This window comes from Xenopus laevis, chromosome 7S (assembly GCF_017654675.1).
Source record: "Xenopus laevis strain J_2021 chromosome 7S, Xenopus_laevis_v10.1, whole genome shotgun sequence".
NCBI lineage: Eukaryota > Metazoa > Chordata > Amphibia > Anura > Pipidae > Xenopus > Xenopus laevis.
The window spans coordinates 56,657,475-56,672,879 of record NC_054384.1 but is presented as its reverse complement, the minus strand read 5'-3'; the positions used below and the strand labels follow the sequence as shown (position 1 = coordinate 56,672,879).

Sequence of the window (15,405 nt, the reverse complement as noted above, 5' to 3'; positions counted from 1 at the left end):
AAAGTTAAATTAATTTTTTATAATTTGTGCAAATGTTTAGTATTTGTATTAAAGTAGGTAGTATTGTGCGTGATTAACATTGCAATACCATAGCGGTGTAATGAAATATATGACTGCAAATTGCAATTGTTATGCAAATGTATATTGATTTACAACTTTTATTTAATTCCCCTATTAGTATTACAAAGGTATTTCTGATTTGTCAGTTTAGGTACCAAACATAGAGGAGTGATCAGACTTAAATGGCTGGATATGTGTAATCAGAAATGTACACTATAATCATTTTCTCAGATCAGAGGACTTTAATGATGATTTTCAAGGTTTCCCAGACACTTATGGACCAGTTAGGACCAGAAGGGACCAGTTTCTTTTGTGACTGACAATTCTCTGCATTATTATTTCACTAACTGAAAGGAGGACTTTTATTGTACAGAAGAGGAAATATGGATTCAGTTTCATTTTGATGATCTGGAACGTATTTCTTTACTATTTCTGTCAATTAGTAATATTTTGAACACCAGCTGATCTCAAATAAACATTACTAAGGGGTTTGTTTATAGAGAAAGCTCAGTGGACTGGTAGTTTATTTGGTTGTGCTTGGGCAAACAGAAAGTAGAATATGACTTTACCCCCTTTAGTTCAAAAACTAAAAAAATACATATTTCCTAATTAAAACAATAGTCAGAAATGAGTAAAAGTTAGTCAGTATTAGTCAGTTGGAATGTATTTTCATTCTAAATTCTATTTATTGTTCTCACGTTAAAAAAACCTATATATAGGTGTATATTTAACACATTGATATAAACCATAGAATATTGATAAGCAAAATAGTTTCATGGTGAAATTCCATATTTTATCATCAGCAAATATTTTAGAGAAACTGTAAGAAAATTTTGCCATGAAAATGTATAAAATGCCCATTGACCCCTATGTGTTTTGTGTAAATCACTGCAAAAGAAACCCATTGAATTCAATGTACATAAAAAAGTCACAGTAACAAAATACCCATTGATTCCAATGCATTTAGCAAGAAAAAGCTACCTGAAAACACATTTTTGTGAATTTTTTGGCCAAGTGAAACTAGACAGATTCATTTATCACTATCATTGAATTCCACTTGTTTAAAATTGAGAGCTTGTGGATCTGTTTATCTGGCCCTTTTGTGACACCTTCTTGTAATCTTGTAGGCAAGTCCATTAACAGACATTATTCTGGTGCTCATTCTTTAATTTCTAGCAAAGCAAATATTTATAAATAAAGAATATTCACTAAAAGCTAATCACTGTATTCAATGATTTGATGCCTTTAGGGCTGCGCTAGATTAAAGGTTTCTGTTTTGAAAAAGCATTATTCACATTTTGGAATGGCACAATACAAATAGTCTATCCATATCTGCAAACCATTGCGTTTCTGCAGTTGTTGAATAGATTGAGTCATTTAATAGGTCTTCTTGTAATATTTTTAATTGGTTATATGCATTAATGAACTCCCTCAAACAATACCAAGTACTTTGCTAAGGATTGATATTAAGAGAGCAGTGTTACCAAATAATGTTATTTCAGTACAGTGTACAATATATATGTAGAGGTATGGTAAGGCAAGATAATTAGCTATAAAGTTGGTGACTAGATAATTCCCAGGCCTAGGCTGCTGCTCCGGTTGAGTTTCAACAACTCCCATTCACAGTCTGCAGGAGTGTGTGGCAGGATTTTTTAAAGTGTTAGGAACATATAATGAGGTATGACATCAAATGGTACTCATGTAACCCTTACATCCATTGAAAAAGATCCACCTTTTAAGAGAAGCCTGCCTGTCAACCGAATTGAACATTGTAGGATATACCTTACACTGATTTTGGCGAGAGCACAAAGTTTTGTGGCACATCCCAGTAATTATAATGGAGTATTCTGCATGAAGATGAAACAAATCCTTAAGTCTTTTTTTTTAAAGTATAAAGACTATTTAATCACATACAAAAGCCTGGCCAAGTGCTTTGCTGAATTGTAGTGCTTTATTTTTGTACTTCCTTAATTGTGTAGGTTGCTGCCAGCAACATAAAATAAAACTTTGAGTTCTGATAGCAGATCTACAAAGCTGGATATCGTGGAAATTGTATTCCTTCCCGATACTATACAACTCCATAAAGAATCATGAAGAGTGAATTCTGGTGCAACTCGTCGGGTTAGACTTAAGTTTGTTCAAACTGCAATTTCTTTCTTATTTAGTGTAGTGTAATTAAGTGTCTGTGTTTAGTGGTTTGCTTAAAAATTATAGGGGAGAGGGGTCTGTCTGTTTCACTGTCTAGTGCAAGGGTAGGCAACCCGCGGCTCCGGCTCTGGGATTGGCACCCTCCACAACAAATGATCCAAGAAAACACTGGCACTCAAGGCAAGCAAATGCAGGGATATACCCTTGCAAATTTTATTCTGCAAACGTGCACGTTTGCAGAATACATTTTGCAAGGGTATATACCTGCATTTGCTTGCCTTGAGTGCCAGTGTTTTCTTGAACCTTACTGTGGTCACACACTCAATACAAGAGAGGGAAGATCAGCATGGAGCTTCAGAAACAAAAGTCACATTAAAGAGACGAGAACACTAGCATTTAATAGGGCTATTCAGTGTTTAATTTATTTGAAAGTAGGCCTACACATACACACTGCAATTCTGCTTGTTGTATTCTGTTGTTGTAACAGTTAAAATTAAAAAAAAGTTAAAACTTTTAAAAGTTTATAAGCTGTGTTATGCTTTGCGGCTCCAGACTATTTTTCTTTAGTGGAACGAAGGGCAAAATGGCTCTTTTGATCCCCTGGAGACTAGGAACGGTTTTACTCTGTCACTGAATTTGTTGACAAAGTAATGACCTAAACTTGTACTGTACTTAATTTACAGACAAAAGGGCAAGTATATAAAAAGGTTTAATTATAATTGGCAGTTTATTGATATTCACAGGTGTTTACACATGACATAGAGCATCAGGATTGGCTACTCTGGTTTCAATAAACTAGCACAAAGGCAGCTAACAGAAAACACAAGCCACACAATATAAGCAAATCTGTCTCTGATGTGGTGGAGAGGGTTAAAGGTATGAATGTAACATTTCATTAAGCTTTAATAAGACATTTATAGCATGGCAAGGCATTAAAGAACATTAACAAGGACTATTAATGTCAGTATAAACAGCAGTGTAGTGTATACATGTGAACTGCAGCTCTGTTTATCCCCTATTAATAAGCTTTCAATAATCCAACACTATTTATGTTCCATAAATAAGCTCTTATAGTTACTCTCTGCTAATTTATTTCTCATGCTGTCACTTTGGCAAGAGGATGGGGTTTCATCTCTTTAAAGTGATACAGCTGTAATTATGTTCTAAATGTTTGCAGAGGATATGTGGGGTGAATTGAGCTAGTAGGGAGCTATAAACCCTATACATGAAAAGTTCATTTCAATGGGTTAAAATGATTCAAGAAGATAAGTCTTATTGTGGAGGTGGGGGTTAAAATAATTTTGGGTACAATTTATGTGTATTTGTGGTATACCGTATATAGTATGTTCTATTAGTAACAGCACTGTGCTTTGCGTTTCTATTTTTTAGTGTTGTATTACATAGCAAACTTGCAATGACACAGCAGCTGCTGCAGAGTTTAGTGTCAAGGAAGGTTGTGCAGACCCTTGCTAGCTGACCTGGGCTGTCAGAGCATTAGCTCCTGTCTCACTGATCAATATGCTGTTGTTGGTTTTCTATTTCAGTAGTTAGGGTGCTTGGTTGAATATAAATAACACTAAAGTATGTAAAGCACCAAAGTGGGCAACGAAGGGTGGCCGGGACTGTGGGGAGGTACTGGGAGCAGAGGGATCCCTGGGAATGGCTACATGGGAAGGGAGGATCGGTTGATGGCACTAAGGGAGGGCTGTTATAAAAAGGGGAAGCTGCTTACCCTCCTCCAGCGCTGTGCAGGCTGGCAGCGTGTCTGGTCTCCCCTAATGGCGGCTGATTATCCCACCCCCCACCCCTTGCACTGTTACACTTATAATGTTACATTTATGTGTTGATTTTTTTTTTCTTCAATGGATTGTCTTCCATATTGTTAAGAATGTGTTATATTAAAATATATTATATTATATATTATTATTGTCACAGCTGTTGGCCAGTAATTGTTTTTGGTCCTTGCCATTTGGGTATGGCCAGTAGGTTTTTCCCTTTACATGCCCACTGCGGCTGCGGTGGCTGGCATCTGTGGTAACCTGGGCTCAGAGCCGGGCCATGCTGGGCAGGCGCCCTAGGCAGGCCCGGCAGTTGCAGCGCCTATTTAGTGTGTGCGCATGCGCAAATTTGCGCTCGCGTGCGCATGCGCGAATTTGCGATCGCGTGCGCATGCGCGAATTTGCGCTCGTGTGCACATGTGCGAATTTGCGCTCGCGTGCGCAAGCGCGAATTTGCGCATGCGCAGAAGCACATAAAGCGCAAACAGTACGTAGAGTCGGCCAGAGATGGGAACCGGACTTGAGGTAGGCGACAGAGGAGGTACGTGCTTGGCGCCCTCCCAGCTTTGCACCCTAGGCACGTGCCTACTCTGCCTACCCCTAGTTCCGGCCCTGCCTGGGCTTGGTATAACATGGCAAGGACAGGGTTATCATTTTTTTGGCAATATGGTATTAATAAAAGCTGTGGTAGACCTTCCCCCACGAAAAGGAAAAACCGAGTCTTGTGTTTTATTTAAATGTTAGCTCACAAGTGACTGCCTTCCACAGTCCTAACATTACACACACATATGCACACAGTGAACTGTTTTATAAATACTGGGTAGAGAGTGATAGAATGTATTTAAAGTACCTGTTCAAACAGGAGGCAGTGCACACATTTGCTCTCAATATATTGCTAAAGAGACTGGATATTTTTAAAAACTGTAATAGTGGTCTCTTTAGGGTTTGTAAGATGATGATGAAAATGATGATGAAGGATGAAAGTATCAAAGCATTGCAGCCCTGTAATCTCTCATCACTGTGGAACTGCATTCCTATACACGATCCCATTAGATCATATGAAATAAGGATCTGTGTCACTTTCCTAATGACACTCGCAGGTAACGTGCCTATTGTATAGAGAAACACTGTACCCCCGACATGGTCATCCTGCTGATAAACTTTGCCCATTGTCCCGCCCCTCCCCTGTTATGAAAGCTGAGAGAGTTAACTGGGAATGAGAGGTGCTAGTCGGATGGCAGCACAACAAAGAGGAGAGAAGGAATAATAAACTGAGATCGGGAGAAGAAATATATGTGAAAAGCGAGAGAGAGAGAGGGAGAGAGAGAGAGAGTGTGAGAGAGAGAGAGATAGGGAGGGAGGGAGTGAAGAAGAGAGGTGGGTCAGAGGGAGGGAGACAAGAAGAGACAGCGCAGAGACAGGCAGAACCTCCGAGTGCGGATCCCGGGTGCTCCGGATCAATTTGAATCCCTAGAGATCGGCTTTCTGGATTCGATTGCCCTGATCAGAACGTGCCCCAGGAGGTGTCGTTCCTGCCCCGGGGATATGTAGCATCACTCCGGGGGTAGAGTCCTCAGGAAGCTCAGACTGTGTGTTGGGGGGCAGGATGGGGTTCGCCCCCTGGAGGTGGCTGTTGGCCCTGTGTCTCAGGTTACTCTTCCTTGTACCCGCAGGAGTGCCGGTGCGCAGCGGGGATGCCGGTTTGCCAAAAGCCATGGACAACGTCACGGTTCGACAAGGGGACAGCGCCATCCTCAGGTAAGAGGTGCTCATCTGTATGGTTTCTGTAATTTGGGAAAGTCTTCTGCGTATTCTGAATTCCATGTTCTCTGCGTGTTATTTTCCCTCAAGAATGCTAAAGATCTGAGCAGCGCAACCAGCTGGACTGGGGTGTAGCGCTGAGGGTTCCCTCCAGGCATTATACAGCAGATGTGTTGCTCATTTCAATTGGATATTTATTGCCATTACTTGCTATGGTGTGTTAAAACTGGGGCAATTCATTTTTTAAAATTCTCTGTATTCTCTGTGTTTGGCAGGTGTGCTGTTGCTTTGACAAAACCCACTTGTAGGGCCCCATGGTACAAGAGGGTGTATGTGATATGTGTTGTAGGCAGTTGAAGCCTGTTTTCTTATACAGAACAAGGTTCTTGGCTCCATGCATACCGTATGTATTTAAGGTTTGCTTCTTTTTTAAGCAATGGAAATTTGACCTCATACACAGTCAGATTTTTATTTTTTAGCTATAGCTAGTGTAAGTATAAGCAGTGTAAGTATGTCTAGCTATTGAGCCAGTGTAAGCATAATCTCAGGTACAGGCAGCGTAATTATATCTGCATATAGAGCCAGTGTAAGTATATCCTAATGTCTAGGTACTGTAAGCTTTCACCCTTTCTGCAGACAGTGTAACTATATCCTCATGTACAGACATGTAAGCTTGCTCCTTCCTGAAGCTAGCCTAAGCTGGTTCCATTGCATAGATAATATTGTCTAGTGTGGCTTTGTGCACTGTATAGGCAAACATAATGTGGGTGTCCTGGCTCCCAAATTAGTTAAAGCAGACTTTGCCGCTTTGTCTTGGTACTCAAGCTATGGCTGCTTGAAAATTTGATATCCACAATATTCCTATATACACAAGGACAACTTGATCTGATATAGCTCTTGTAGTCATTTTAAGCCCCTTATGTAGACAGAGTAGGATTGCTCCCTTTTTGGTTATATAGTCTTATTTGTAGGTTTGTCCCCTTGCAATGTAAAATAGCCCCTCAAAGAGGCAGTACAGGCTCTTGTGCTGAATGAGTTAAATTGTAAATGACTGAGGAGCCAAAGGGGCCTTTCTGTACTTTGAAAAGTCTCACATTAGAGAAGGGGTCAGTATGAATGTGCCATGAGCAAGAACGTCAGTATATCTGAGTGCTATCACCAAATTATATGGGTCACGCATTTTTCACAACAGACAGATTTTCATTAAGCGGGCCCATCTAGAGCATCAAATAGCCGATAAATGTCTGTATTATAACTGCCTTGTACTGATAGCCGGAGGTGGCATCACATATTGGACAGTAATTGTTGCTGCACCATCTATTAGAGGAGTTCAAATCACAATTACCCTGTAATGCTTATTAATTATCCCTTTGCATGAAGGAGATCACCTTCACATAATTGGATCAATATTAAAATAATCAATGATAGTCATAGATCCGTGACTTTATGGGTTGCTCATGTTTGAGTAGGCAACATGTTAGGGGATTATATTCAGCCAGTGGGGGGTCAATAGCATAAAGCATTTGCACAGCGCTATTTATTATCTAAACTTCTTGTACCATTTATTTGTAACAGAACTGCATTGTTGAGCAAAGCCTTTAGCACAGCAACACAAGAGCAATTCTATGCGTAATGTCTGCTTTTTATAGGGAGAAAATATTCTATACAATATCAGCAATATAAAATGCTATAGAATGTGGAATGCTGTTGGTACATCTCTGTTCACTGAATGCTTTGTAAACACCTGAGTTCAGTGTTACCTCGGCTAGGAATATACATCAGTACAACACTACCCACGGATCCTGTGCTGCGTATAAACATTAACATCCAGCTTGTCAGTCTGGGTTTCTGGTACAGTAGTCTAACTATATACAAAGCCAACATTTTCTATGCACTTAAAATACAGCATACTCCAAAATCAGTGGCATAAATATATCCAGAATGCAGTCTAAATCATGCTACAGTATTCATGCTAGGTAGTCAAGAGAACCCTGTGACACACAATGCATTTACTCTGCATAATCTGCTATAATTGCACCAATTGAGCAATACAAAGTTCATTACAAAGTGTTGTACAAATTGGCAGCACTTATACTCACTCATGGTTCTGTTGCACTACATTGACAGTAGCATTGCTCAGTTGTAGCTTTGGGGACCTATATACCAGATTGCTGAATTGCAAATTGGAGAGCTGCTGAACAGAAAATTAAACACATAAAATTAAAAAACTAAAGCTATTTGCAAATTGTCTAAGACTATCATTCTCTACATCATGCGAAAAGTTGACTTAAAGATGAACAACCCCTTAAAGGATAATAATAGGTCACTTTAGACCCAATGTTATTTTGTGAAGTTTATATATAGTGAGTGTGACAGCTTTAAGCATGCAACACAATGTTTTGGTTTTTTTTTTTGTGTATTTTATTTTTATGTTAAGTTTAAAAAGACCAGAAGTCTTTAATGGCCTCTTTGGGATGCTGTGTTAATGAGACATATGGTGCTCAGACTGGGTACCTCAGTCTTTGTAAATAATGAGTTACCGAGGGCCATTTGGGGGAAATCACAAGTCAGGTTTAGCAGGTGCGCTGATATTAGTAATAGGGTATCAGCATTTTTGTAGGCCATGTATTAATACATTCTATGGCTGAGATGATCCAGGGCTGTTTTATTTTCATATATTGCTCTTGACACCTATTTACTGTCCCTGAACTACTGTAGATGAGAGTAAAGCCAAATTTAATTATAGCCCAACCTATATATCTATATCTATATATATATATATATATATATATAAACTATCACAGTCTGTAGAGCATTTATTTGTATATAATACAAAAGCCATGGATATCTTGCAAATTATATCCTTATAAACCGTGACTAGTGATGTCATCAGTTATAAATGGTGAGTAGTGATGTAATTTTTGACACATGACTCACTAAAACTTGTCTATTATAATAAATAAAGTACCCCTTGTTGGAAAATATAAGGATATTAGAAGTTACCTCGGAGTTCCATGACCTGTATAAAAGCACTCCGCCTTTGTCCACTCAAACTCATAATCCCACTCACCCATATGCATAATCCCACTCATACTCATAATCCCACTCAGCCATATGCATAACCCCACTCATACTCATAATCCCACTCACCCATATTCCCACTCATACATGTAACCCCACTCTCATACATAATCCCATAATCATGAGTGGGATTATGCATATGAGTGAGTGGGATTATGAGTGGGATTATGCATATGGCTGAGTGGCATTATACTCACCCACTCATACATTTATAATCCTACTCATACATGTAATCCCACTCACTCATATGTATACTCATATGCAGAGTTTCTATGGGAGTGCTATCTCTTCATTGGCTGTTAGATTGGAGGGTGTGTTTAGTGATCTGAGAAGAACTGAGCATGCTCATAAATCAAAAGTCAAAACAAATTCCTGAGGGAGGGGGCCGAGTAGGTTAGAGTAGTATAACAATTTTTAAGTGATTAAGGGAATGCTGCAGCCTTACTGTTAACCTTTTAACAACCAGAGTGGCAGTTATCTAAAGATTTAAAAGAGGCTGTTCACTGATTACATTTTTATGGGGGGGGGTTTTTACATGTCCTTTAACAACAACTAAGCACTGGCAAAATAGGCCTGTGAGTTAGCAACAACTAAAAAATTTGCATTTTTCCAGCTTCTGTGCATCTATTCAGACCTATGGGGGTCAGTCACTTGTGACAACATGTATGTTTTGTTTTGGCTGAAAAAAAGACCATTCACATATAAAAATATAAAAAATAATTAGCACTAAAACTTGTGATCCATTTATGTTACTATATGGTGTACTGAGCAAGGATTTTCTGGACATCTTTAATTCAGGTATGGGAAATATTTATTCAATGGTGAAAAGACAGTTTGCCCCAGTTCCCCATAGAACTAAAAATGTATGCAAATGAATTGATCTGTTTAGTGTTCTGCTTTGGTGAACTGTGATGAACTATATTATTCACCAATGTGTGTATGGAGGGCTTAGGAAGTCACTTAAGTCACTCTGCCTTCTATATACCGAGGTAATCATGGGGATCACAGTTCCAGAATATACTGCAGGGTTATTGACCATCATATATTGGTGTTAGTAGTCCATTTTATACTAGCAGTACTGTGCCATTAAATCCATTTCATGGTACCATAATATACTGGACTTGCTGTGCCCTATTTATATGCTGCTAGTTAAATGCTACAAGTCACTGTAAAATGGGCTCACTTTCCAAAGTAATCTGAATTTCCACTGCCATTTTGAGACTGGGTTGTGCCCAGTTTCCGCTTAGTGTTTACTCATCCTGACAAAGGGAGGGTGTACCCCCACCCCGAAACATTGATACTTTTGGTGATGCAATAAATGTGGTATGCTCCCCGACTGCATAAATTGAGTGTGTGTGACTCTGTATTTAGAAGTTGCTAAACATGGGTGCCACTGTATGTCAGAGATGTTACATTCTAAATTTCTTGCTGGTTAAGTGTTATTCCATTTATTTTTCATGATCATTTAAACAAGAATGAGGGTTTATTTTCAATGTTCAGTTTCCAACAGGAACCTTAATCTAGAAACCCCAGTACAGTGAATGCGGCCCTAAAAATATATACAAGATAGGAAGCTATAACTTGTTGCTAAGTAACAATGAAACATCTCGCAACTTCTTAATTGTAAATAAAAGTGCATCAAAACTGGATATCGCACCACATATGCTCATTACATAATATACATACATAGATACTTGGGTGCTAATTGCTAATATCACCAGCCGGCCATCCAGAACAAGCGAGTAAATCAGAAATGATAGCACCAAATAGCATCTGCCATTCCTTGTGATATGAGCAGAATGTGGTGGTGAACAAAATTATAGTGTATGTACTGTATGAAAGCATATCTGGTCCCACTTAAAGGACCAGTAACATCAAATTTTTTTTTTAAAATTCGTTAGTATACATTGAAATATAAACAGCAACACACTTTAAACTTTTAAATTGCAAAGTCTTTATTAAAAAATAACTTACTGATCTCCACTTCCGCTCCTCTTAAGAAACGGCGACAGGGCGACCATCCATCCTGCACCAGTTGATTTCTTCTCCCTGGTTATCTCTCCTGGCCGCCCTATGTCTGCCGCGCTCTGCTTTGCCGGCAAGATTGACAGCCAGCTTCTTCTTCTCCTCCAGGCCTTCTTGATGCAGCAGTACTGGTACTGGTTATGGTGGTGATGATCTATGGTGTAGTTTCGGTTGGCACGAAACCGGCGTGCGCTTGCCTTGTCCCTGCACGCTCGGTGTGCTGCTGCCTCTGAGCCCTGCTGCCCCTTGTCTCCCCCGCACCATGTGTGATGGAGGTCCTGGCTGACTGGGGGTCTGTGGCGTGTGGGGGGGGCGGTGGAGAGTGCTTGTTTTTGCTCCCACCACCCGGCCTGTCACTCCTGATCGTTGCTCCATTGATTGTAGCAGCGCCATGGATCTGACAGGAGAGCCTGCCCCGCAGTGCTGCTGCTTTTGGTTGCTGTCCGTGGCGCTGTCCCTCTGTACTCCTGAATGAAGCAGAGCTGGCAGTAAAACCTGTAGATCCAGCGTAATATATATATATATATATATATATTTATTATACTGTATTTCTAATACATCTTCTACGCAAAGCAGCCCCCCTATAAGATATCAATGATCAATGATTATCTGACACCCAACTCCTGCTTGAAGAGAGAATGAAGAGAAACAGATGCTGAGAGAGGAATAGTGACAATGAACTTAATTATTTCAGAAACAGTACAGAATTTTTAATTTATTGTATTTAGATGAAGCTTATATCAAATTTTAATTTTAATGATAGTTCCCCTTTAATTACACAAGCGTTAATTTATTACGTAATGAACTCATTTGGTGCCATATCCAGCCATTCTCAATTACTAAAAAGTTTTAGTTCTTTTCTGAAGTATATCTTGTTTGGGCATTTACTGTTTTTCTTGATTAGGTTCCTGTGGGGAACATGGTCTATAAACCTTGATTTTTGCTTCACCTATACAAAATCATGAAAGTGTGTTCCTGTGGGGAACATTGTCTATAAACCTTGATTTTTGCTTCACCTATACAAAATCATGAAAGTGTCATCACTTGAATTTTCTGTACAACTTATAAGACTCTGGCAACCAGGTTTCATATATAGATGTGCACCTGTTTTGTATAGTAGATAAATAGTAGATATATAGTTTTATTTGCTGTTGTTGCAATATTAGTTTTAAGTAATAATGTAATTACTTTTCTATTCAAGTATTTTGTAGGTCATCGAATTGTATCAGTACGACAGACTCACAAGCTGCATGTACAATGGTGAAGCATTGTAGATTGTGTCAACACTTGATTTCACTGCTGCTCTTACATATCCTTGGAGGCTACAGTATGTCAGTTAGAAAATGTGTGTACTCAATACCAGCGATTACCTGTAACATAAACCTATGCATGCATGTACAGTATATTCCATATCCACTTATGGGACCTATATTGCAATTTATTAATGTAACCGATTTGGATATAAAATGATAATCCAGAGTTTGTTAAGCCAATTGTTAGCAGTAACGTGTGGGTATGTATTTACACTAAGATACATATACATCTTAGTATGAAATATTCACATCAGGAATGTGAATTCTGTGGGTTTACAGTTGTTCGCATACTAAACTTGCATCACGCCCCAACAATGAATGCCTGGCAGTCTTGTGACCTGATTATATGTAGAAGGGTGAAGCTGCTTTTGCCTTACATTTGTAAATCAGCCTTTATTCCTGCCACTCTTGAGATATATATATATCTCAAGAGATATATATAATTATTTTGTATATATAATTATATTCCTGTGCCCCTGACTTTTTCTTTCTTTAAATGCATGCTGACACTACGGCTTTTGTTCCCAACTAATGCAGAAGTTCCATCTCCTGGACTTTTGTTTTGACTCTATAACTAATTACAGACTGCCAGTGGCATTTTATCGAGCCTGGTGCCTGGGAACACTATATGGTCCATTTACTAAGATGGGTATAAAGGTACACAAGTTATTCACAACAAGTAAAAATTTTTGTTGCATTTTGTTCAATTTTATTTAGTTCCTTTGGCTGTATCAAATCACATATAACATAGCAAATAATTATATAAATCCCTGTAAACTAATGACACCAAAAGTCTATATATTGCCTCGCGAGGAAACTTCAGGCGACTTCAGAATATGAAGCGACGTGTGTGCCACGCCGCAGGCGGTTTTTCATTTTAGCCGGCGCAAGACAGGGGTAAAGCATTTGGGGAGATTGGTCGCGGCAAAGACTAGGCAATTAGTCGCCAGGCAAATAAATCTCCCCAAATCGCCCTTACCTTACCCTAATATTGAAAAACATTCTTTTGTTTAAGAACATAAAGCAGCTCTGGGAGGGGGGGAGTCCTAAACTATTTAATGGCTCTTAATTGATACATTAGTTGATACATTTTGTATCTATGAACAACCCCTTTAAAGCACCAAACCTTGTACTAGGGTTTCTGTAGGAGCCAGAGGTACAACAGACCTATGAGAAAAGGCACATTTTCACATCTTTAGCATGCTTCAGTCACCTTTGACATCTGTTCTTGTAAAGAAGGTGGGCCTATGTGGTTTCATTTAAAAATCTTCCCACCTTACATCCTGTCCCAAATATTTAGCCCCCTGGTAATTTGATGGTTGCATGCAGTGCGTGTGTGCAAATATAACACTCTGCATATACAGTATAAACATGTCTACTGAAGTGGAAAGAGGAAGAGCACTGAATTTCAATACAGTACTCATAGGGGCAGATTCATTAAGGGTCGAATTTCGAAGTAAAAAATACTTCGAAAATCGACCCTCGAATTGAAATCATTCGACTTCGAATATCGAAGTCGAAGGATTTAGCGCTAAACGTTCGTTCGATCGATCAAACGATTTTTCGTTCGATCGAACGATTAAATCCTTCGAATCGAACGATTCGAAGGATTTTAATCCAACGATCGAAGGAAAATCCTTCGATCAAAAAAAGGTTAGCAAACCTTCCCCATAGGCTAACATTGACTTCGGTAGGTTTTACCTGCCGAAGTAGGGGGTCGAAGTTTTTTTTAAAGGGAAAGTACTTCGACTATCGAATGGTCGAATAGTCGAACGATTTTTCGTTCGATTCGTTCGATTTCGTTCGTATTCGAACGAATTTAACCAATTCGATGGTCGAAGTACCAAAAAAATACTTCGAAATTCGAATTTTTTTCATTCGAATCCTTCACTCGAGCTTAGTGAATCGGCCCCATAGAGTACAGCCCTTTTTTAGGGAGATATGGTTAGCCCATGTTTTATTCTAGGTTTTATTTACCCTCAAAACTTTATTGTTACCTTTGTAGATTCATTTAGCTCCAGAAGAAGCCAAGGGTTAAATAGTCTCAAAGCTTTTAGTGTATTAGGCATAGGAACATTATCTAAACATAATAGTATGCAGATCGTGCCAAATTCAGCTTTCTTTGAAATTGCTTTTATTGATGTTCTCACTCTTCTAGTTTTATACTCTTCACCTCATTTTCTATACGTACCTCAAGCACAAAGGAGAATATAGTAAATGGTTTTAAAGCAAAGCAATATGAAATTATATTAAACATGATTTACTTTGCTGCAGAATGATGCTTAATATAATACCAAACAGCTTTAAAAAGAAATAGAAATGGACTAGTCTACCCCTGTTGTCATGTGACTTCACCAAGAGCTTCCTTTATTGTTTAAGAGCACAAAAAGACATGCCAGGTGTATTATGCAGGTCACTGAACTTTAGAGTGAAGCCAATGTTCATATAAAAAGTTTTAAGTGAGTCATGAAAATGTGACCTTATTATTGCAAAAAAACAAGAATGTGTTTTCCATGGTTTTAAATGACTTATGTATACTGTATTGTCACAAGTGACTCTTTTTTTGTGGTGGATGATAGTGTTTAAAGGGATACTGTCATGAGCACAGTTAATAGTGCTGCTCCAGCAGAATTCTGCACTGAAATCCAACAGATTTTTTTATATTCAATTTTGAAATCTGACATGGGGCTAGACATATTGTCAATTTCCCAGCTGCCCCAAATCATGTGACTTGTGCTCTGATAAACTTCAATCACTCTTTACTGCTGTACTGCAAGTTGGATTGATATCACCCCCCTCCCTCCCCCCCCCAGCAGCTAAACAAAAGAACAATGGGAAGGTAACCAGATAACAGCTCCCTAACACAAGATAACAGCTGCCTGGTAGATCTAAGAACAGCACTCAATAGTAAAATCCCATGTCCCACTGATACACATTCAGTTACATTGAGATGGAAAAACAGCAGCCTGCCAGAAAGCATTTCTTTCCTAAAGTGCAGGCTCAAGTCACATGACCAGGGGCAGCTGGGAAATTGACAAAATGTCTAGCCCCATGTCAGATTTCAAAATTGAATATAAAAAATCTGTTGGATTTCAGTGCAGAATTCTGCTGGAGCAGCACTATTAACTGATTAATTTTGAAAAAAAAATTTTTCCCATGACATTATCCCTTTAAAGTCTGTTCACTTTACAAAATGCAGACTATAACCATAGCAAATGACTTGAGTACAAGACACATGC

At 38.8% G+C, this 15,405-nt stretch overlaps 1 protein-coding gene across 3 annotated transcripts in view; it reads left to right on the top strand.

Moving 5' to 3' along the window:
* ntm.S (neurotrimin S homeolog) overlaps nucleotides 1-15,405 on the top strand; it is a 778,399-nt gene that overhangs the window by 499,818 nt on the left and 263,176 nt on the right. For all 3 annotated transcript variants that reach the window (XM_041571292.1, XM_018227680.2, XM_018227679.2), the window contains exon 2: nucleotides 5,660-5,744. In XM_041571292.1, the coding sequence (XP_041427226.1) occupies nucleotides 5,660-5,744 (85 nt within the window). The remainder of the gene's footprint in view (nucleotides 1-5,659; nucleotides 5,745-15,405) is intronic.